Genomic DNA, 22,608 nt, shown 5'->3' on the forward strand with positions numbered 1-22,608 from the left:
CTCTTTAAAACAAAAATTAATGTCTTGTAAGTATATCTTAATACAATCAGGATCCGATTTAAATTTGTATCGACTTAGTACTAACTGACAAATTGTAAGTCACGCAAACAAACCTTCTCAGTGATTCAGGTATATTTGGTCGGGTTCTTTTGGGTTAAGGAAGATATTTTCTCATTTTCATCTTTAGTTTTAGTGGAAATATGGCGAGAGGAAGCAGTGCTGGATTCGATAGACACATTACAATATTTTCACCTGAAGGGAGATTGTATCAAGTCGGTAAGTCAGTACTTTTCATTGATGAAAATATTTTTTAAAAAAGTACATTGGTGTTATTAAATGTTACTTTATAAAATCAATGTGATGAATTATATCTATATACTTGTATTAATAAAACTAAGGTTATGAACAATGATGTTGCATTAACAAATATCCTATATCACTTTATATTAATTTACAGAGTATGCTTTCAAAGCCATAAATCAAGGCGGCTTAACATCAGTTGCTTTAAAAGGAGTTGATTGTGCTGTTGTTGCTACACAGAAGAAGGTTCCTGTAAGAAGAATAGATTTATTTTTCTTAGTTTTATTTTAATTTAGTTAACAGGTTTACTTCTTAATTCTGAATTTTTTTAGGACAAGTTGTTAGACCCTTTGACTGTTTCTCATCTTTATAAAATCACTGATGAAGTAGGATGCGTGATGACTGGAATGATAGGTATGGCTGTTAACTAATGGAATATTTATTTATTACATTTCCGACTCATTTTCATACTAAAATCACTTATATTTTTTTAACAGTTTTGTAACCTTTAATGATAAATAATGTTTATTGTGTAGCTGTTAAAATTGATGTATTTCAGAGGAAACATCCGTCTCATGGTTTAAAATGTATTTTATATTCCTTATCATTTTTTTTTAACCTCTTCCTGGCCACTTCTGACATAGTGATCACCTAATGGTCTAAAAAGAAAAATTCCTATACCACAACCTATGAAATGTTTTGGGTTCAGTACTTGGCAACAAAATGCTGTTTTCTGTCTAACGGTTGTGTAAGATGAATTAGCCAAGAGCTGGAATGTCAGATTTTCTCCGATTTAGGGTATCCCTTTTGTTAAGGGTGGACTTGGAGGACTCCTAAATCCACCAGATTGACTTACAGCTGATGGGACAGAATAAATGTCTATCTCCCACAGCAGAATTCAAAACTGTGCTGGGTACCAGTTGCACAGAGTTTTAAGCTCCTTCCTTATTAAAAGTTGTTTTAACAGTTCAATTTAGTTTACTCTTCTACCTGGCTATCCATATTTTTTTGCTTTTGTTTCATTCTTCCTTATTGCATACCCTGTAGCAAAACTATTTAAAAAAATATTAAATCTGATTCTCTTTGTATTAATCCTTTCTAATTGTATTTTATTTGGAAAATGTAATTGATTCTCTTGACTATTGTATTATTAAATATAGAAGATGATTGTAATATAGTAAATATTTAGTTAAATTTTGATGTTACGGTCATAAAGATTTCTACTGTTCAGGGGTAAGACAGTTTTCCACCCTTTTCATGGCTTGTGTCACATTTTTCATGCTCTGTACTCAGTTACCTCATTTTTTTATGGTAAACTACTTTTTAAGGTTGGTATCTACTATCCTCTTCTGACCAGTTGTGTATAGCCTACCACCATTAAGTGATTCTTATTTATGGGAATTTATTTCCGATCTCACCTGAAGAGGACTGGTTTGTGATTTTTTTTTATCCCTATTGAGCAACTGTAGCAAATGAAAGTCAATAGCTGTGACCTTATTTAAGCAGTAATATAAATAAAAGAGGTTATACTGTAACTTATAATTGGTATAGACAGAATGATTGGTAAATACCTTATGACAAGACTTTTTAAATTTTCAATACATTTTATAGAGATATTTCAATCTGTAGGCCAAAAAGTTATGGTACATGATTTTCCAATTATTTGTTATAAATAGTGTCAATTTAAGATAGCAAAATAAAAATGTATCTTATTTCATTTTTAGCTGAACCAAGCTTCCCTTTGGTTTCTACTCAATATCTACACCTTTATTATATGTATTGAATAGGCTTTGTATGATTGTAAAACAGGTATAATTTCGTTTCTGTTCATTTAATTGTTTCTGAATGAAACTTTAATAAAATCAGAAAGAGCAGATTTTGATAATAGGCTGGATCTTTTCTCCTATAACTTCAGAATATTATAAAAAATTTTGAGGGGGCGGTAAATAAGCCCATATATTCTTTTAAAGTATAATATAAGTATACATCTTTCTTGACGAATTATAGAGCATTGGTGCTTTTCTTTTGAGTATCCTTACCAAAGTTGTCTTCTTTAATAGATTTAAAAACAAAAAAGTCCAGGGCCCTGTTTCATAATAAAGTACAAACTAATACTATTAGTCTTATCGATTTAATTTATTACTCTTATAAACCTTTTTAATTTTCTAGCTGATAGCAAATCCCAGGTTCAAAGAGCAAGATACGAAGCTGCAAATTTCAAATATAAATTTGATTATAATATGCCAATAGACATGATTTGTAACAGAATAGCTGACATATCTCAGGTGTATACCCAGAATGCTGAAATGAGGCCACTCGGTTGCAGTAAGTTTTCAAAGAATTTTTGTTTTTGTTTCAATATTAGATAAATATGGCTTTTAAAATGATTTAATATCCCATTATTTTATTGTATCTCAATAGGCATGATACTAATTGCTTACGATGAAGAGAAAGGAGGTCCTTTAGTTTACAAAACTGATCCAGCTGGGTACTTTTGTTCTTATAGAGCAATTAGTGTTGGAGCAAAGCAAATAGAAGCTAACACATATCTTGAGAAGAAACTTAAAAAGAAACAAGATTATTCTCTTGATGAAGCAATTCAAGTAATAAGCAGATTTGTATAAAATTGTTTTATATTTTAATCAATTGTTTATCTTGAAGCTCTAAAAAAGCTAAATTTGATATGTTAATTTTCATAAGTTAACTCAGAGCAACCTTAAAATCAAAGAAAAAAATTTTTTGAGTAGTTAGTTTGAAAATGATTTAACCAGCTGATTGTTCTGAAACCACTGTCCATTTTTATTGTTAACTTTATTCTACTAAATCTCATAGGTTTATAAAATCATATATATTTTATTTTTTATCTTAGTAAATATTAATTGTTTTAGATGGCAATTTCTTGCCTTTCTACGGTTCTCTCTGTTGATTTTAAACCTTCAGAAATTGAAGTTGGAATAGTTTCTGCATCAGATAAAAACTTTAGGTAATGTAGCCTTTTTATTTATGATTTTTTGTTACACTTTAAGTTCGTTTTGTTGATAACTAATTAATGGTTTTCATTTATATTCACAGGGTGCTAGCTGAACAGGAGTTAGATAAGCATCTTACTGTAATTGCTGAAAAGGATTAAATAGAATATATTTTATATGTTGGCGATAAAGCTATTACAAAAATAATTTTAACAGTTTTTTGTCTTCATAATAAACCTTTATATAATAATTTTCTATCAGTCTTCTTAATAATTTTAAGTCCTATTAACAATTATGTATCCGTTCCCTTTCTTTTTTTGTTTGAGTAAGGTTTTAGGAACATTTAATTTCTTTCTTTAATGCCCAACCACAATATAAAAAGGGATCTGTTGGGGGTTTTACCCTTTTGGGCTGGAGTAGACAACTGTGACCCAACCAAAGTAGTAATGTAATTATAAAGTATGTAACCCACAACTGGTCTGAACCAAAGCATACAATATATTTTTATATGCCAAGACTAAATTTTCTGTGAAGTTGATTGATGTAATCTTCAAGTAAAACAAAGAGTTAGTTTTTATTTACATCAACTTCACAAACATTTTGATTCAATTTCAGTATTTTAGAATAACTAAAAACTCCCAAGACTTCTGCCTATGTCATCCTCAAAGTCCTCATCTCTCTTCAAATTTACATAGAGAAGTTAGTATTGAACTATTTAATAATGCAAAGCTCTTGTTCAACATATTCAATTATTATTATTTTTCACAAAGTCCTTTTCTCTTTCTCTTAAAATAATTATCCCCTTGACCACATGAAATATATTTCATTTAAAATACATCTCTGTTAAGCTGTATAACCAACATTGGTAATTGTGACTTTTCATTGGGTTGTTCAAATCCTTTCGAAAATTCAAATCTGTTAGATTTTTTTTTTAGGCATTTAATAATGGTATAATGGTTACTACAGCTGCCACCCGAGAATCCATAGCATCGGGACCGGCTTCATTGTAAAAGAGCGAATGTGGCAGAATGTCATTGGATTCAATCCCATAAATGAATGTAGGATCAAGGGAACCTTCTGCAACTACTCCATAATCAGTTGCCATGCCCCAACGGAAAACTCAAGTGAAGAGGAGTTCTATGATACTCTGGAAGCAGCACATGACGCCTGCCCAAAAAGCGACATCAAAATCCTGGCAGTGTACTTCAATGCAAAGATTGATCAAGAAAACATTTACTACCCAACAATCAGGCCACATGAAGAATGCAACGATAATGGTCAGAGAACTGTGAATTTTGCGGCCTCTCAGAACTTGGTGGTTGGAACCACACTCTATCACGGCTGCAGGATACACAAACCATCCCCATACCTCAAAACATTCAACCAAATCGACCATCTCTTAATAAGTGCACGCCATAGATCCAACTTATTGAGCGTAAGAACCTTTACAGGAGCCAACATTGATGCCGACCACTACCTAGTGATTGCTTGAATCACTAATGCAAGATATAAGAAGCTAGAAAAGACTGAGAAGTGGAGTGTCCATGCAACTCTTTCCAAGCTCAAACAGGTAGAACACTGCATGAGACTCTGGGTATTGTCATTAATGAAGACACTCAGGCAGTATGGGACAATGTGGAGTTGGCAATTACAAGAACTGCATCTGAATGCTTAGGCCTAAAGGAACGCGAAACAAGGTCACCTTGGTTTGATGAAGAAAGCCGAAGCGTAACATGCGAAGAACGTTGCCTACCAAGCTATGGTGCAGAAACGGTTCACAAGGGGACCTACAGAGGAATACCATAAAAGGAGGAGAGATGAGAAGAAGAAGAAATTATGGGAAATAGAGGCATTAAAAGAAATAGAAGCTCAGAAGAGTGCGAATGAAAACAGGCTCTTCTTTCAGAAGGTGAACACTGGTAGAGCCCCTTTCGAGCCTAAAATTCAAGCGTACAGAAAAGAAGATGGGACTCTCTTGAACAATAAGGATGAGATACTTCAATGGTGGGAAGGCACTTTAGTGGCCTGCTGAATGAACAGGTTACTGAGCCCAGAATAGGAGAAGATAAATAGGATATTGAGCCACCAGAATTGTTTGAATATGGTGGAGAGGAACTGGACAGGACACTTTATGACTTGATCCTTGAGATATAGGTTCAACAGAAGATGCCTCAGCAATGGAGCAGTGCTTTGATATGTCCACTTCATTAGAAAAGAATGACAATTAGAATGTTCTAATTACAGAGGAATGCTCCTCTGTGCTTACAAAGTATTCTCCAATATCCTCTTCCAAAGGCTGACCCCGCATGCAGAATGAGAAATTGGGCAGTACCAATCTGGCTTCAGGAGAGGGAAATCTACAGTGGACCAAATTCACATCCTCAGACTAATCATGGAAAGGGCCCATGAACATAAGATACCCTACCCACCAAGTATCCTGTGGGATCCCTACTCTTGTTCGTGGATTTCAGGAACGCGTATGACAGTATCAAGTGCCCTATGTTATACAAGACACTCAGAGAAATGAAGGTTCCTTTAAAGCTTATATGCCTTATAAAAATGACTATGAGAGATGTTAGATGCAGGATCCGCATACAGTCCGAACACTCTTCTGAATTTGGCTCAAGTAAAGGACTAAAACAAGATGCTCTAGCATGCCTCCAGTTTAATTAGATCCTGGAAAAAGTAGTGAGAGAATCAGGTATCCAGAAAAATGTCACCATATTCAACTACTCGGTTATGCGGATGACCTTGATATAGTGGTGCGATCTTTTACTGCACTTACCGAGTCTTTCTTGAGCCTGCAGAGAGCTGCCGTACGCATGGGTCTGGCTATTAACGAAATATATGTACATCGGAGGAGCCAGATCCCAGGAGAGACAGGTTGTCATAGGAAGCTGTATCTTTGAGAAAGTGGAGGAGTTTCCTTACCTTGGATCTAAGGTCACAGCAACAATGTTTCCACTGAAATAAAGCGGCTAACCGATGCTATTTTGGTCTGTTAAAACAGTTCTGGAGCAAGCTCATTAGCAGGAAAACAAAGGTCTATTTTATAAAATTCTAATTAGGCCTGTCCTAACATACACCTCCCAGACATGGAACTTATCCACACAGGATAGAAATAATCTGCTGGCCTTTGAGAGGAAGATCCTTTAAAGAATCTATGGGCCAGCAAGGGATAACTCTTATGAGGTGCTCCAGGATATAGATATTATGACCTTTGTTAGGCTGTGACGCCTTGGGTGGGCAGGACATGTTGCACAGATGAGTCCTGGTGAAATGCCTAAAAGAGTCATGGAAGAAGAAATCCATGGTTCAAGAACAGTTGGACGGCCCAAGCTCCGGTGGATGGATAGCATGTTACAAGACGTATGTACAAGACCTGCTTGGAGTCCGAAATTGGAAGGCAGCAGCCCAAAACCGAGACAAATGGCGGAGGCCAGGATGGTATAAAATGTATAGTCAATCTTCCTAACCTGGTATAAGTCACTATGTCTATTATAATGACTATTGGTAGCACATGAGTTTGTTTATCATATGTCAATTTTATCTATTTCTATTGTAATAATTTTTTAGTAAAAAAAAAAAATTTTATGTAACCATTTATGAAAATGTTTAGAACAATTTATAGAATACTTTTCATTTGAAAACAATTATAAAGCCAAAAAATAATCTGAAAAAGTCTTTTATTTTATTGTGATTGGTAGACAGCAAATAAATATAATTTTTATAGTAAATATTGTGAAATTTTCCAAACAATTCTTAACATCTTTTTTCTTGTATAGCAAGCATTTTTCCAAGAGATTAAAACATGGTATAAAAGAATAAAGTTTACACTAAGAAAAAAAAATTGCAAGGTTAGTCGTGTCATAAGAGAAAATCTCATATCCACAACAGCAGTGTTTATTGAAAGGTAGCTATGAGTAGACCAAAGACCAAATGCAATCCCAATTCACCTAACGCAATCATCTCTTATTCACTAAAACAGGGTTCAAAAAGAAAGACAGGAGTTTCAGAAAAAACAGTTTTCATTTAAACATATAAATATAAAAAGCCAATTTCTGTGCTTAGTCTCACATATCGACTAATTTAATAGCTTAATTTTAGTAGCATTGCGTATTAAAATACCTGAAGAATTATGGTTCATATTGACCTCATATTTTCCTCTTCCCTGATCTATATCTAAGGTCTTTCTTTACCTCATGAAGTGAAATGTCTATTTATAATAGGATATTGATGTAATAAGCACACATACATTTATTTACACACAGTAGTACAAAACTGAATAATCATTTTAAACATATAAGAAAAATATGTATACATTAAAAAACTTTATTTTCCTGCTGCAGTAGCAAGTGGATTTCTTAAGACAAGTATAACTGAATCACCTCTCAAGAACATCTTCGAAATAAATCTGTCTTTGTTGACAGGTTTTGCCTATAAAACAAGTAAATAACATTAAACGCACTATATTTTAATGTTTAACTAAAATATAATTATAAATTAAAATAATAATGACCTTTTTCTTCCCTTTTCCTGTTCTTGGTAATTCTGTCCACATTTCTTTTACATTTTCTAATACCATATTGCAATGTCTGTCAAATGCTTTCACACGTCCAAGAAGCTTCTTGTTATTGCGGCAGTTAATCAAAACCTGTAAGGTATTCCATAAATAAAGAACTTAAATTAAAAAATCTTTGGAAGTAAACAAATAAAAAAAAATTACCACCACATACAAAGATAAACTTCAAAAATGATACAACTAAACAAAAATCTGTCTTGAAGGCAGATCTATATCTGATGACAAGATATGTTAAATTCAATAAATAAAGAACTTAAATTAACAAATCTTTGGAAGTGAACAAATAAAAAAAAATTACCACCACATATAAAGATAAACTTAAAAAATGATACAACTAAACAAAAATATGTCTTGAAGGCAGATTTATATCTGATGACAAGATGTGTTAAATGATTCCTTTTGTTTTGAATTAAAAGTAATTAAGTCAAAACAAAAGGAATCATTCTATTAATGAAAAATGTAAAGAAAATAACGACAATGATAAGCACAGTGTAGGAGAGATTTTTATGTGAATGAAACAACTCAACCAAGTTGTCATTTCTAACAACTATGTAATGGCTCATCCCAACAATAGCCCAATACGTAATGTAGGTCTACATGTTGAACAGCGAATGGCTGGCTTATTTATCCTATAAAGAAAATAAAAATTAATATCATTTTTTATTTACATATCTCAGTAGAACTTAAATATTTAGAAATAACAATACTTAATTGGGGAATTCCGTTTTCTTATTTTATGATTAAAATTTGATATACATCATTCATCCTCACGATTATTGTAATATTCAGCCTAAAAGCAGTAAAAACTAACCCTGGTAGTCAAGCAATTGAAGACCTCGTCATAGACAAGTCAAAACCAGTGCTAGACTTCACACAATCCTCCTATTTATGATCACCCCAAAAAACATTCACACAAAAGTAAACCAACAATAGTGAATAATGTAATAAAAATTAATTTAATATTTATTCCATAACTTAATTTAAGTATTATCAATTACCTCAAACTGAAATATAAAAACAAATAAGGTATATTAAATTTCCGTTGTTTGAATAAAAAATAAATAAATACAATCTAATGAAGAACTACTATCACAAAAATGTTAAGACTAACAAAAAATTACCTGAGTGTTATTTTTAACAGACTGAGTTAATACAGATAATGGTCCAGTATTAAACTCTTCTTCTTCCCTTTTAGCTAGTTCTTCAGGCGTCATTTCTGACTTAGGTTTAGTAACAGCCCTAAAAAGTGTTATATAGAATCAATTTATAGTTCATTCAAACCAAAAAATTATGTCTTTGAATTCTCCAACAATCATATCCTAGTAATATCAGTAAATTATCAAAAATGTTTGTATATGAAAAATATACTAATAAAACTGAGCAGACCACTTTAACTCCATTAATAATTAATGAAAAATTTAAATAAAAGTATGAACAACATGATTCAATCACAAAGTAAGTTAATGGACTTTACATCCATATAAATATTAAATCTCAATCCCACAAATAGTAGATTCACGAACCAAAACAATTAAAACTGAAATATTTTAGTCCATTGTTTAATAAACAATTTGAACTATCCTTATAACACCGTGAATGAGATAAATAAAACAAAGCGGATAATTCATTAATCAATTCTTTGGTATGAATATATAAAATTCATTTATCTCAACAGAACACTCCTGTATTTTCCATTTAAACATATTTTGAAGATCACAATAAAATATGAAGCCAATGAAAAAGAAATTTCGGTAACTAATTACAAATATTAGTCAGTAACTTACGCCATGTTAAAATTTAAAAGATGAAATCGAGAAAACTCTTCTATCTAAAAAGTGTTAAAAATTCAACCAGTGTACAAAAAAAAAGTTGGTAGTTTAATAAATAAACATTAACACGCTCGTAACCTAACTGTGCCAACAGTAGACAACAAACTCAAACTTAAGCGCTGCTGGCTGCCGGCTTTACGTTTTATTTATCTAGTACAACGATGTAGATGGCCGCAGATTAAAACTTCAATATTTATTTAATTTGATGTCAATAGAGCAAAGCAAGTATTATTATTTAACTCTTTATTAAATAAATATCCTTTATATTAACATGAGTTTGTTTAGAGAAAAACGGTGTTATAGGAACTGATAATGAACAACTTAGTAATTTTATTTTAAAATAAATCATTAAAAATTAACTCTTTCGGATACCGGGAAAGTAACAAAACGTATGAATATTTTGACTGAAGTCCACCCACAAGTATCTTGAAGAATCCTCTGGTAAGCACTGAGCGTGAATGAGTGTATATACAATATGTGTGAAACGTGTGGAAATCGGTGACTGAAATTTACATAAAGTAGTAAAAATGCCAACAATCATCAATAAAATGCACGTAATCTACACCTGTCCGACAATAGTGTGTTCTACTTACCGGCACTACAAAGTCAACCAGCTAACAGTAGGAAATATCGACCTGACAAATGGAAATGATAATGCATGCGTTATAAAAATAATTTCATTCCATTAGTATAGTTAGTCAATGAAGTTTATACTATTAGTGTAGTTATATAAATGAAGTCCATACCATTAGTATAATTATGGATAAAACTTCAGTTCAACGATGGAGTTAGCTCCAATAAGACTTTCGAGGGTGAAGAGGCCCTAGAACCGAAACTCGTTAAGATTATCGTTTATGTGCTTAGTATAGGAACAAAGCCTTGGGGGATCTTGTGCTATACGCCAACTATACTGACGAATCATTCTTACTCTTGTGTCATAGGATTTGCCAACTCAAGATTGAAATCTAATCTACTGCAGAACCCTCTCACCAACACAGATAGCGTATAGCTACACAGCATACCATATTCAACCGAATCGTACGACCTAACGAAGTCGATAGTGCATGGTTCCATATCTCAATCAACGCTTCGTGGACAGAGGTTTATCTGTACTCAAAAAACATAATGTCCCAAAGAGAATTTACTGGATGAAACCTGGTAAGATTCGCTGAGAGCCAGACATCGAGCTTCGTCCTTTTAATGATCAGCCTCTTCCATCCTCCGTGCATAATTTTTACGGCACATTGTTTGTATTAACAACCTTCCGAGCATTTTGGAAACGCCATAAGCAGAATGTGAAAAGACATTTGAATATAATTTAAAAACAATAAATCTTGAAAAAAATATTAATAATGCAGAGCTTAACAACTACTTGTACAGGTGAGAGTCTTGGAAAAACATGTGAAATACACTAATTCTATTTCCTCCAAAATATGGTGAAAGAAAAGCACAAGCTTAGGTTATGCTCAAGGTTCTCAACCTTTTATATTTTGAATAGGTAGAGAAGCCTAGATTTATTCCCAAGAAATGGCATTGTTACATCACCGCAGCCTGAAAACGAAATGATATTCTCTTGATGGAAGGAGTATAATGCAAAAGACAAGCTGCCAGGACAATTGAAACCAAAAAGGCGGTTCTTATGAACACCGGAGGAATGGCCGAGAAGTAGGAGCCAATCGCCTCCTTCCTTAGTTTACACTACAAAGCGGAAATTCTCATTAACACAACGTAAAACTGAGTATGCCGCATCTAAGATGAGTTTGCTTGTAGGGGAATTCGCGCACCCCCACCCTAGCTACTTCTCCCCTCCACACTATAACGAACCCCTCATCCGAGAACAAACCAAGATGTAGTCCGGAACTTGGTAACGCCCAACCAGTTTGAGATTGGACAGGTCCTTGGAACGTTTTTCCCCCTATTCTTGAACTCCAAAGTTACGAATACGGGAGGTTACTCATTTATTTAGGTTATCCTTTATCTTTGATTGGGACTATTATTACTTATTGATTCTTGTATTACTTTGTAGGCAAATATATTGACAACTCTGGTCTGACTTACTATTTAAGAACACAATTTTGTCTTCCAAAGAGCCATTTTTGAGATTTGATAATCATTGTCTTAACTCTCTTAAAGTTTAAATTTGTTGTGCAACAGTTAGTGCAACAATTTTCTTAATTTTAATGTTTCAAAATGCACCATATTTGGTTCTAGAATGGAATTAACTTATGATAAATGCATTAATTAATGACTTTTCATAACAGAGGAAAGATGAATTGGACCACTCTCAGTTTCCGGTTTCATGAATTACAATAAATTATTTGAGGTTAAAAACTTCCAATTTGAATATATTTTATTCTAAATTGTCATAATGTTGCACAACGTTTCGGGGCTATTGTCTCATATTCATGTACTTCAATAAACTTTATTGTAAGTTCATAATTACGTTTTTGGTTTCAGAGTGGATAGTTTTCCCTCTAACTAATATATTTGACATGATAAACTTGGAATCTTGCAATATTAGTGAAAAATAGTTTTGAAAAAACTGAGACGAGGAATTTCTATTTGTAAAGTTGCAGAAGTAGGTCAAGTAGAGGAAAGGAAAGGTAGTTCAGTCAACTGAGTAGGTCTGTTCCAACATCCACTTCTGACTATCCAGAACAGTTCGGAGCATGTGCAGTATAGGATTTGGGAGGGCAAAACACGCAATACGCAAGTTAAGGAACCGGTATTATAAATTTAAACAATTACCCCTTGCCCAACTGAACCTATGTCACTTTTGACATATGGTTGCACATGTCCATACTCTCTTAAAATTTTATAGAAAAAGGAACCCAGTAAAAACGACTAGGTTCTAAGAAGGCCCCTGAGACCCTTCTAACAGCCCTTTCAAACCCTTAGTATCCTGTATCAATAACAAGGGCTGACACTTAGGCAGGTACAAGCTGTCATCTCACAATGGACTTGCATCAGTCTAACTATTTTATGTTTAACACATGAAGGTTAGTTCTCACAAGTTCATGATATCCCCAACTCTTACCCCAATTTCTTGGAAGCCTGACACCCTGTTTCTAGTCACGCCTTGTTTCCCCTCCCAGATATTTACTTCTAATTTCATAGGCTCTCTAGGCCCCACCTAGTCTCCTAAAATTATCTGATTGGTCCAAACTCCTTCTCATTTTTCATTATTCTTCCTACACCCTCTTTTCAACTGTACATATACATTTCCTAGCACTAGATAGATAAGAGAGACTCAGTAAGAGTAAGAGTTAGAGTAAGATTAACATGTAGTACTTGTAAATATGTAAGAATAAAGTCATTCTTAGTCTTCACTGATTTTTATGTTGTTTAAGTCGCATGCTCCGGACAGTCAGTGTTGAAGTGGTGTTAAGATATAATAGACCTATTAGAGAGAAGAGTGGGAGATTGGCAGGAGAACGTTCGCCACTGTGCATCCCTCTTTCCCCTTTACTCCCTCCCATTTACCAAACTCATCTTAGATGCACTATACCAAAAGTGTGGTTAGCTCCTCTCTTTTTGGCTTCACTTTTTCTATCAAGATAAGAGTATACCATTTTCCTGTGTATCCTTGGTTTTTCTGGAAAATTGCTTCACTAGGCTTGTGAACTGCAGTTTCATAATATAATTTGAAATTCATTTAACACTACATACATTAATTTTTTAAATAGTATAAAATTAAAAAGTGTTTTTTTTTAAATACTGTTCGTGATTAATATTATATGTTATGAAAATCCATTTTAATTCGCTGATTTTATATACATTTTATCAATGTAGCATTGTTTAATTTTATGGTAAATGAAAAAAAAAACATTATATTTTATTCATTTCAGCTGTTGTAATAGGCGTTTGATTGATGAAATGTCGATTCTGAGGAGGTAAGTTAATATTTTGTTTTCAATGTATCACTCATAACGGTTCCAAGCTCCGCTCGGGGCATAATTAACAAACTATAGTTTAATTACCTTGGTAACTTTTACAATTATATAACAGTTAGTGAAAAAGGAATTTCTTTTAAGGAAAACATTAAAATATAAAGTTTGATGCAAATGAATAATCGTTGAAGAATGGTGAAAGTTCTTCTTAAAAAAATAATAATAAAAAAAGAAATCAATTAACTTACTCTTCGCCTGTTTTGAAGTATTAATGAAACATTTAGGTCACATTATATCTTATTTAAAATTATGAGAAAATACAATCTAGTATTGCCACTACTTTTTACTGCTATCTACATTTTTTTTTTCTTAACAGTGTTGAGGTAGCTTTATATAATTAATTAGTTCTGACTCCAATTACGGGAACTAGCCGTAAATCCTCGCAGGATTTAACTTCATTCCATAGGGAACCAGCCTTTTGGTCGTGAAGAGGATGACAAGTCCTACAGAGACTAGCTGTAGATCCGTGCAAGAATGAAACTTAGCAGTAATTTCCAAAGTGTGCGCCGCAGCTTCCCGGGGCGCTGCAAAATATTCAATTATTCAAAAAAAAAAAATATATTAAAGCTATGGAAAATAGAAATTAATGAAGAGTGTATCAGTGATTGTCTTCCCTTGTTGCACCAGTTTGTAACCTCCAGTGAAATTAATTTGTTTTGCAATATAAAATCAATTTTTCTTGATCACCTATCAGAGCTTATAAAAAAGTTAGAAAAATACTTTGAAGCAGATAATGATAAATTTACATGGATTCAAGACCCATTTAGAGCCGAGGCTCCATCAGAATTCACTTCTTTAGAATTTTGTTGCATGGAATTCCTGATTTTTGGATATCAGTAAAATAAGAATATCCACTGCTTAATGGTAAAGCTTAACGAATATCAATTCTATTTGCATCATCCTATTTGTGCAAAGTTGGGTTTTGCGGTGGTCGCGTTAATTAGAAGTAAATATCGCTCGAATATTAAAGTTGAACAAGAAATGAGGGTCACCATTTCCAATTTTATTTCGAGATTTGAGAAGTTGTGTAGTGAACACCAAGCCCATCCATCCCATTAATAATTTTAATTATTAATGAACGTTCAATACATTGTTTGTGAATTTAAAATTCGTCTTTAATTTATTTTTCAACTAACCTAACCACATGATGGTTGTCCATTCTCAATATGGATACTACCGAAACAGTTGAAATCAGATATTTTATATTATCCCGAGGAAAATAGTAAGTATCTGTTCGCTGTCAAATGGGTAATGCTTTTAAAAAGGAAAGTTTTTAATTTTTCTAGAAACTCAAAAATTTAAAAAAAAAATCTGATTACTTAGGGAGCCGGAAACCGAAAAAGATTGAGAACCTCTGCTCAATTGGGAACTAGCCAACAGTCGTGAATGGGATTACAAGTTCTGTAGGAATTAGCTGTAGGTCCTTACAAAAGTAATAAAAGGTACAGCATAGAGGAGTTGACAAGTTGGAATTAGCGCGAAGTTATATTAAATATAAAAAAGTAGTGAAAGAATATACTGATTCAATATGACTATTCTATTTGCCAAGAGTTACCGGAGTACTTTGGTTAATCAATGTGGTAAGAATGTGCGGCATATAAAAAATTACTTTACTGTGTTTTTTATTTTTATTTATTTATTGGAATAATATATTTACAATTACAATAATATTTATGAGTAGAAGATGGTCGGGCGTGCGGTCAGCTAACTAAGATACATAAATAAACAAAATTTACTTTTTGTGCTGAAGTTTCAACCTGAATTTCAGACCTTTATCAGGGGTGAAAAACAAAACCAGATAACAACCTTTTTGAATTTAATAACAATTTAGAAAATAATAATTACAAACTTTAACATACACATAAAAATAAATTAAGAAGGTGTTAGAATCTACTTAATTTATTGTTATGTATATTTCCATCTTGAGTGGTGTTCTCTGTTAGGTCAGCGATGAAGGTGTTTATTCTTCCACTCGCACATAAGTAACGTTGCTAAAACGTTAAACAGTTATTGATTTTTACTTTCACTTACCCATGTATAAAATATTTAGTCTGGGGAATTATTCGGGTCGTTAAAAATTTTGTATGCGTCAATAAAAAATCGCTGGAAATAATTATACAATGGTTTGTTATTTAAATCTATTATTAATTACATCAGTTAATAATAATAGTCTTTATTCATAAACATGAATAAATTTAAAATAGCCTTATTACATCTTCTGTTTCTTTATTATATATGTATATGGACCTTCCTTTTTTTAAGGAGTAATTAAGTCTTTAACGGGGACTATCTGTACTTTGGTTCACTGAGAGTTCACTTATCTTCATCTTCCAGTATTTTCTGTCCTTGGCTTTTCTGTCTGGTGTTCCTTCTATCTTCTATCTCGTCTACCACCAACTTCTTCTTTGTCTGTCTAGGTTCCTTTTCATATCCAAGATGATACACTCTGTTAGTTTCTTAGCCCAGTTTTAGTCGTTCTTCCTCATTAGATGCTCAGCCCATTGCCATTTCATCTTCTTGACGTGCCTGATTACATCCGGGACCCCGGTATATTTCCTTATTGATAGGCTACTGAACTTTTGGATATCAGTAAATAAGAGATAATAGCCTGGTCTGTCCACTCACATCACTGTTCTTACCATTTCCTAAAATGGTAAATATATGAATGTTTATAAGAGAAAAGTGACTGAAAACTAACAGTGGACACATACAAACGAATATCAATTAGGAACTAACTTGTAAGTATGGCTCCCGATGTCCTCCACTCCTACCGTAACACGCTTCTCGAGCCCTATAAAAAATCCCGTATCTTTTGCTTGCCCTGGCAGCTAAAACTCCATTTACTATTAGGCTAACACAAAACACTACGCCCTATCCAAAATATCCAATTTCCCCAGCTCCCCTTCAAATGCATTCCCTATGCAGTAAAATAGCTTCCCTTCAACCCGTTTTCCCATCATGACCTCACGCATCATGGGGCTTGGACAAAAAAAATGTCCAGACAGCTTACACTGTGCATTATATTTCTTCTTGCAAGATTATTATATTATAGTAGTTGGGTGTCATAATCCTACTCTCCTCTAAGCAATCATGACGCTAAGAGGTGGGGGATTAGGTACTCTTTGAAGGCAACTTTTCGTAGAAGTTAAGAGGGATTTTGTCCATTAATGTTATTATCTGTAAAACTTCATTTAAACGGAAATGTGAAGAGAATACGATTTGCAATACCTGTTATTTCCAATAATTTAGAATACAATAAAAATCCATTAAGCCGTTCTCGAGAAATTCATACATGTTTCTCAGTTCTGTTAAGACTTATTTTAATTTGAATATTAAGTATCCCAAAATATATTTACTGATTATATTTATGTTTATAGTTATCATTATATATCTGTGAATATACAATTGAATTAACTTGGTCGATTTTTTAATTAATGTGTTGTAGGAACAATTATTAAAAAATTAAGTTATTTTAATGGAAGCATTAAAATATAAGTTTGATACAAATAAATAATTGCTTCTGATATAATGGAAAAAGTTGTTTGTTAGAAAAAACAGTAAACAGTATTTTTTAAACTATTTAATGTTTACAACAAAAAAGTGACTAAGAATTAATAGTAATTCAAAAAACCTATATCAACAATAAAATGTGACCACGCATGATTTAAGTAGTAACATTCTGTTTTTTTTTTAATCCCACTGGCTAGCCATTACTTGCATACAGGGTGCAGCAACAACTATTAACTTGTATACCCGATGTTACGCCTGCAAAAGGAATAGCCCCCGCCTTCTGAGGTCACTCCATGGCAGTATCCATTTTGGATATATTAGGATGCAGTCTCAATGAGGAGATCATTGCTCAACTGTAGGTGGTTACAGAACAGTTCTGTATATACTTATCAAGTATTTTTAGAATGGTAACTTGATTTGGGTTCCACCTCCACTTTGAGGTGTGCTAAGGACTGATTCCCCTCAGATTTATAAGCCCACAAGATGTTGAGACTTGTGCCCTCCATTCCTGTTCCCAGAGTTTGGAAAATGTTGGTCATTACTCGCCTATTACTTCATCTATCCTATCAACTTTACATAGTGAGATCTTCACTATATACCGATATTCACTGAAATTTTCAAAAGCTTTAGACTAGAATGATGAATATTTCTATAAATCATTTCCTGGCCTTAGTGAGGAAAATTTGAAGACAAACATCTTTGATAGATCACAAATCCGTAATCTCATAAAATGGCAACCATTTTACAAATCCTGTGACTCCAGTAGGATTGGAGCCATAGTTACCAACAATTTTTAGGCACCACAAAGCGGCAAAATATTCTGAAGTAGTCTCAAAAATGAGGAAAAATCTGAAAATATAAACAAAATACATAGAAATACAGCTAATTCTTAACAGAGCTCAGTATAAAATTGAATCAACAAAAGGGAAAAAAAATCTGTGTACTCCAAGCATCTTCCCCCAACACTTATTTGTTTTTATGTAAAGAAAAATGGTAAAAATTGTAAGGATGTATTAGGAGTGATGGGTGTAGCTAAGAATACGGATTAAAAATGATATATAGGGTAAACTGCTAATAATTGGAATTATTTAAATAAATGTATATATAGGAAATGAGATGATATATATATAATAAAATTATAAATAATTGTATGACCACATAATATTTGATTATAGTGTCATCATAATTTATATATTATTTATAAAAAATGAAAAATAAATACAATCAAATGTAAAAGATAGATTTTTTCACAATTTATTATATGGATACAGTAAATGTTTAGATAATTGTTTCTTGTTAAGTTGCATATGGCCCATACCTCTCTCTCTAAATTTGAAATGTTAATTTATTATTAATCACTACTAATGCATGTCAATATTTTTTATATAAAGCACCTGTGTTTTGGGAAGATTTATGATGGACATGAGGTCCCATTCACTTCCAAAAATATGGTCCACTCAGTAAGTACCTTTGAGAGCCACATTTTTTATAGCTAATAATTTAGTCAACTATTTTTTAAAAATATAAATATTATATTTTATTGAAGTAAAAAAATGTAATTTGTGACATTTAAAAATTATAGGCTATTTCATATCACTTCTTACGTCTGTGCCTAATCTGTTTATAATATGAATTTTTGGATGGAGAGATAAAACAACATTCAAAGCATGAGTGTCAACTTGTGTGAGTGATTTTATTGTAATCAGAAAATCTGTAGCCTCTCTCTACAACACAGCATACAAAAACCCAAATCCCCATTCCTATAAATAATGAAAAAAATCATATTTTGTAGGAAGTGAGTTAGATTCTGGTTGCATGGAATGTTTGTTGGGGAATTTAAGGAAGGTTTTATAAAGAAAAGACAAAGAGTATGTTTCCTGACTGAACTTGAGAACAAAGGAACAAGGTTGTTCCATTGTTCTGAGCAGTGTCATGGTGTTGCTATCAACTGTTTTATTTAAAAATCAAATAATAAAACTTATTTTCTACTACATTATTATTACTGAAAACATCTTGTGATCCTGGACAATTAATGATTTCATTTTGGGGAAATTTAATGACCCAATAAATGTGTACTCTCTCTAAATGTCTGAACCCTTTTACTGTAGCAGTAAAACTTCGTCTATTTTAGATTTTCTAAAATTTAAAGTTCCAACAAATCCATTTAATTCTATCATTTTAAATATATTTTTTTATAAGGAAAAATGTTGGTATTAAGTACATGGTAAGTGACTACTGGGTGAAGGTAAAACATTGTAACTAATTTAATTATAAATTTCAAGTTTTTATTTTACAGTTCAAAAGAATTTGTTAGTAATTTGTTTTTTCTTTTTGAGAAAGAAATTACTCTTTTATTACTTTTTTACTTTATTGTAACATCTGAACATTGTTTCAGGCAGGTTATTACCCATTATATAGTCCATTCTTCTACTTAAATGACATGTATGATGGTTATATGTCAACCCATATTAAAACTACCTTTCATATTCAAATCTTGAATATATATTATGATCTTTCTTATTTTCTCATTATATAGAGCATTGAAATAATGCAGAGAAGAGAGGTATATAAAAAATAGATGTTAATATTGAGACAGTTATAAAAAAAAATAAGAAAAGACTTATGATTTATGAAAAAAAATCAGAGAAATTTTAACTTATATTCAAAATTTGAATAAGAAAGGCTCTTTTAATATGAGTTGATATATGTCCATCATATAATTTAAGATTAATAATGAATTGAATGATGAACAAACTGGCCAAAACATTGTTAAGATAAATCACAAATAAAAGGATAATTCAAATTGCAACTATTTTAACATTTTAATTTTGCTGGTTACCGTGTCAAATGTGTTGATCTTAGGATATGTCAATATTCATGATTTATACCATTTTCAGAATTCGAGTTGTTAACATGAAGGTTAGTAAAGCTGAACCACCTGAAAATTATACCTATGAAGAACGAAATATCTTAGCTGGGAGACCTCTTGCTCCATATTTGACAGTCTATGCTCCTCAGCTTACTTCTATGATGTCAATATCACACAGATTTACTGGAATGATATTGTCTGGATACGCCTTCCTTTTAGCATCAAGTACTGTATACGATATGTATTTGAGTTTATTTTCAATGCGTTTAACTGATCCATTCTTATAATTGTAGTTCATAAATTCAAGCTATCCCTTGCCCTCACTTCATCCTCTTTTAGATTTGGTAAATTATGTCGACTGTTGTATTTATATAGGAGAAAAGAATCACAACAGTAATTTTTATTTGATTTTTGTTAGATATGCCATTATTTGGACACAAATATAAGGGTCGTTATTAGGGAGTGTTCTGTGAAAATGGGTTTACAATAATCAATAGAGGTGGGTTATTCATCAATCCCTGCAGAACAGGTTGTCAGCATATCTAATAAAATGAATTTAAACACTGCATCCTCACCATTTTCTCCAATAATAAACATAATAATTATAACTCTGGTCCAATTTGACACCAGATTTTGAAAGATTAAGTCTATCATTGAAAATTAACAGAAATCATCTTCAATTAGAGCTATAACTCTCATTGGCTCCACATTTCCATCCAATAGTCCACTATTTTGTTCCTGAATCTTTGGTTCAGTATTATCTGGACTTCTAACTTTTTGACAGTAAAATAAAATAAATGTATAGTTAGTAATTCTTTCAAAATTATTTCGACCAGATAAACAAGCAAGGAGACCGGACTGGTTCACTGTACTTTTCTTCTTTCCACATTTTCCTCACAGAAGTTGTAATTCTCCTCATAGCTGTCCTTCACCATTTACCATTTTCATGTGCAGCTTTATGCATTTGATTTTTGGTGGCATGCTTTCTAGAAATAGATTAGTTTTCCTCCTGATAAGAGCACAGTACATATAACAGTCTTTAACCAATAAGTGATCAGTCCTAACTCCAGCATTAAGAAAGACAGACTACCAATAAATCTACATATAAGAAGTTTTCAATATTTCGACATAGAAAGCCGATTAGGAAGGTAAAAAAAACAGGAAGTTCAGAAACATCCAATAAAAACACCATATTCATACCTCAATACTTTTGTCAGGTGCTGAGGCAATCTGTCGGTTGAGTATAAAAGACCCCGCACATTCTGTTCAATCCTTCTGGGTCCCATGCTTAAATATACCTAATGTACTCACCACATAAGGGTATGAAATTTCAAAGGATGTTCATTAAGATTGAGTTCTGACGAAGGAATACCTATTAGGAAGGTAAAGAAAACAGGAAGATCTAAAAAATTCAATAAAAAGGTGTTTTCTTACTGAAATACTTAAATTTCCCTGCACATTTTGTTCAATCCTTCTGGGGCCCTTGCTTAGATATAACTAATGTATTCATTAAACTCGTGCATGAAATTTCAAAAGATTTTTATCAAGAATGAGTTCTCAGATAGTAACAAATCAGGCCAAAACAAAAACTTTTCTTTCTTTGAAACACAATAACTGCCCAAGAAAAGAAGTCCAGATTATGCCTATCTTATAAGTTACCTTCAGCATTTCTGCACTTCTTTGTGTTCGATGGCTAATACTATGGACAAATTTAGCCAAAATAAGCTTTTATTATTGTAAGGCAATTCCTCCTACAGGTGTATTCTCTGTAGAACTAACCACATTAACAAATTGATAAGTGTATAACAACAGCTATTTATATACTAATTTATGATGCAAAAATAATGCAACCATATAGTTTTGTTAATGTAATAAATTAATAAATCATTTTATGAAACAAGGTTTATTCAACTTTTTTTTTTCAGCTTCATTTTTTATAAGCGACATGGCAGAATTTGCATGCAAAATTGGCAGCTATGGAATACCATCATTTATTATTTTTTTCTTTAAATTGATGTTTGGTTTCCCTGCAGTATATCACTTATGTAATGGAATAAGACATTTGGTAAGGAATTTTTGTACTATCATAAATATAAACTCATCTTTGTAATTTGTTTTTAAATATTTTATAAGTGCTGGTCACAATAGGTTAACCCTTAGAAATAGAAAATATTTATAGAATCTTCAACATACGTACATGACAGAGCACAATGCTTTTATGATCAATTTTAAGCTCATTTATCAAATTTAATCATAGATACCAAGTTATTTTCTCTAATATAAGTTTAGTAAATTTGTAACTGTTCGATTTAAGTTTCGAAAAATAGTTTGACTGATTTATGTTGTGTATTGAAGGTTTGGGATATGGGTAAAGCTCTAGAACTAAAACAAGTTTATCTTGGAGGCTACATTACCCTGGCTGTTGCTGCCATTCTAACTTTGCTTGTTGCTATGTAAAGAAGTGATTGAGCATGATAAAGAGACTCCAGCATATTTGCCTTTAAGGAAAGATAATTTATTTCTGGATGGTTTATCATTTAAACAATTGATTAATAAAACATATAATTTTAGATAAATGTGTGTACTGGATTTCATTTAT

General features: G+C 32.2%; 4 protein-coding genes across 9 annotated transcripts; 3 read left to right on the plus strand and 1 right to left on the minus strand.

The window, feature by feature from the left end:
• The first annotated feature begins 62 nt into the window (after positions 1 to 62).
• On the plus strand, positions 63 to 3,524 carry LOC106680365 (proteasome subunit alpha type-6). The gene is made up of 7 exons (XM_014420016.2): positions 63 to 276; positions 458 to 552; positions 633 to 714; positions 2,470 to 2,625; positions 2,722 to 2,903; positions 3,189 to 3,283; positions 3,373 to 3,524. The coding sequence occupies exons 1-7, from the start codon at positions 201 to 203 to the stop codon at positions 3,428 to 3,430; spliced, it is 744 nt and encodes a 247-aa protein (XP_014275502.1). The 5' UTR covers positions 63 to 200; the 3' UTR covers positions 3,431 to 3,524.
• Positions 3,525 to 4,287: 763 nt separating this feature from the next.
• On the plus strand, positions 4,288 to 4,761 carry LOC136795634 (craniofacial development protein 2-like). Its single transcript, XM_067046852.1, has one exon. It carries the CDS (start codon positions 4,288 to 4,290, stop codon positions 4,759 to 4,761), a length of 474 nt encoding a protein of 157 aa, XP_066902953.1.
• Positions 4,762 to 7,502: 2,741 nt separating this feature from the next.
• SmD2 (small ribonucleoprotein particle protein SmD2) lies at positions 7,503 to 13,382 on the minus strand. Of its 6 annotated transcripts, none has more exons than XM_014420051.3 (4): positions 13,250 to 13,382; positions 8,973 to 9,090; positions 7,789 to 7,923; positions 7,503 to 7,706 (listed from the first exon to the last, which is right to left on the minus strand). In XM_014420051.3, exons 1-4 carry the CDS (start codon positions 13,333 to 13,335, stop codon positions 7,602 to 7,604), a joined length of 444 nt encoding a protein of 147 aa, XP_014275537.1. In that variant the 5' UTR covers positions 13,336 to 13,382; the 3' UTR covers positions 7,503 to 7,601. The 6 variants fall into 6 exon arrangements, with proteins under 6 accessions (XP_014275537.1, XP_014275538.1, XP_014275539.1 ...); XM_014420052.3 differs by lacking the exon at positions 13,250 to 13,382 and adding an exon at positions 10,836 to 11,037; XM_014420053.3 differs by lacking the exon at positions 13,250 to 13,382 and adding an exon at positions 10,826 to 11,031.
• Positions 13,383 to 13,528: 146 nt separating this feature from the next.
• On the plus strand, positions 13,529 to 22,585 carry LOC106680379 (succinate dehydrogenase cytochrome b560 subunit). Its single transcript, XM_014420049.1, has 5 exons — positions 13,529 to 13,573; positions 18,532 to 18,600; positions 20,038 to 20,234; positions 21,935 to 22,074; positions 22,365 to 22,585. Exons 1-5 carry the CDS (start codon positions 13,557 to 13,559, stop codon positions 22,464 to 22,466), a joined length of 525 nt encoding a protein of 174 aa, XP_014275535.1. The 5' UTR covers positions 13,529 to 13,556; the 3' UTR covers positions 22,467 to 22,585.
• The last annotated feature ends 23 nt before the right edge of the window (positions 22,586 to 22,608 follow it).

The sequence above is a fragment of the Halyomorpha halys genome, unplaced genomic scaffold (genome assembly GCF_000696795.3).
Source record: "Halyomorpha halys isolate HHAL.00 unplaced genomic scaffold, Hhal_1.1 Scaffold257.1, whole genome shotgun sequence".
In the NCBI taxonomy this organism is placed as follows: Eukaryota; Metazoa; Arthropoda; class Insecta; order Hemiptera; family Pentatomidae; genus Halyomorpha; species Halyomorpha halys.

Excerpts from the sequence above, each read along its gene's own strand:
- LOC106680365 (XM_014420016.2), top strand. The coding sequence starts at position 201 with ATGGCGAGAGGAAGCAGTGCTGGATTCGATAGACACATTACAATATTT. Across the intron at positions 715-2,469 it reads CGTGATGACTGGAATGATAG|CTGATAGCAAATCCCAGGTT; the intron begins GTATGGCTGTTA and ends TTAATTTTCTAG. Across the intron at positions 2,904-3,188 it reads CTCTTGATGAAGCAATTCAA|ATGGCAATTTCTTGCCTTTC; the intron begins GTAATAAGCAGA and ends TAATTGTTTTAG.
- LOC136795634 (XM_067046852.1), top strand. The coding sequence starts at position 4,288 with ATGTGGCAGAATGTCATTGGATTCAATCCCATAAATGAATGTAGGATC.
- LOC106680379 (XM_014420049.1), top strand. Across the intron at positions 18,601-20,037 it reads CCAAAAATATGGTCCACTCA|AATTCGAGTTGTTAACATGA; the intron begins GTAAGTACCTTT and ends TACCATTTTCAG. Across the intron at positions 22,075-22,364 it reads GTAATGGAATAAGACATTTG|GTTTGGGATATGGGTAAAGC; the intron begins GTAAGGAATTTT and ends TGTGTATTGAAG.
- SmD2 (XM_014420050.2), bottom strand. The coding sequence starts at position 10,221 with ATGATTGTTGGCATTTTTACTACTTTATGTAAATTTCAGTCACCGATT. Across the intron at positions 9,091-10,099 it reads GAGGATTCTTCAAGATACTT|GGCTGTTACTAAACCTAAGT; the intron begins GTGGGTGGACTT and ends AACACTTTTTAG. Across the intron at positions 7,707-7,788 it reads CAGGAAAAGGGAAGAAAAAG|GCAAAACCTGTCAACAAAGA; the intron begins GTCATTATTATT and ends CTTGTTTTATAG.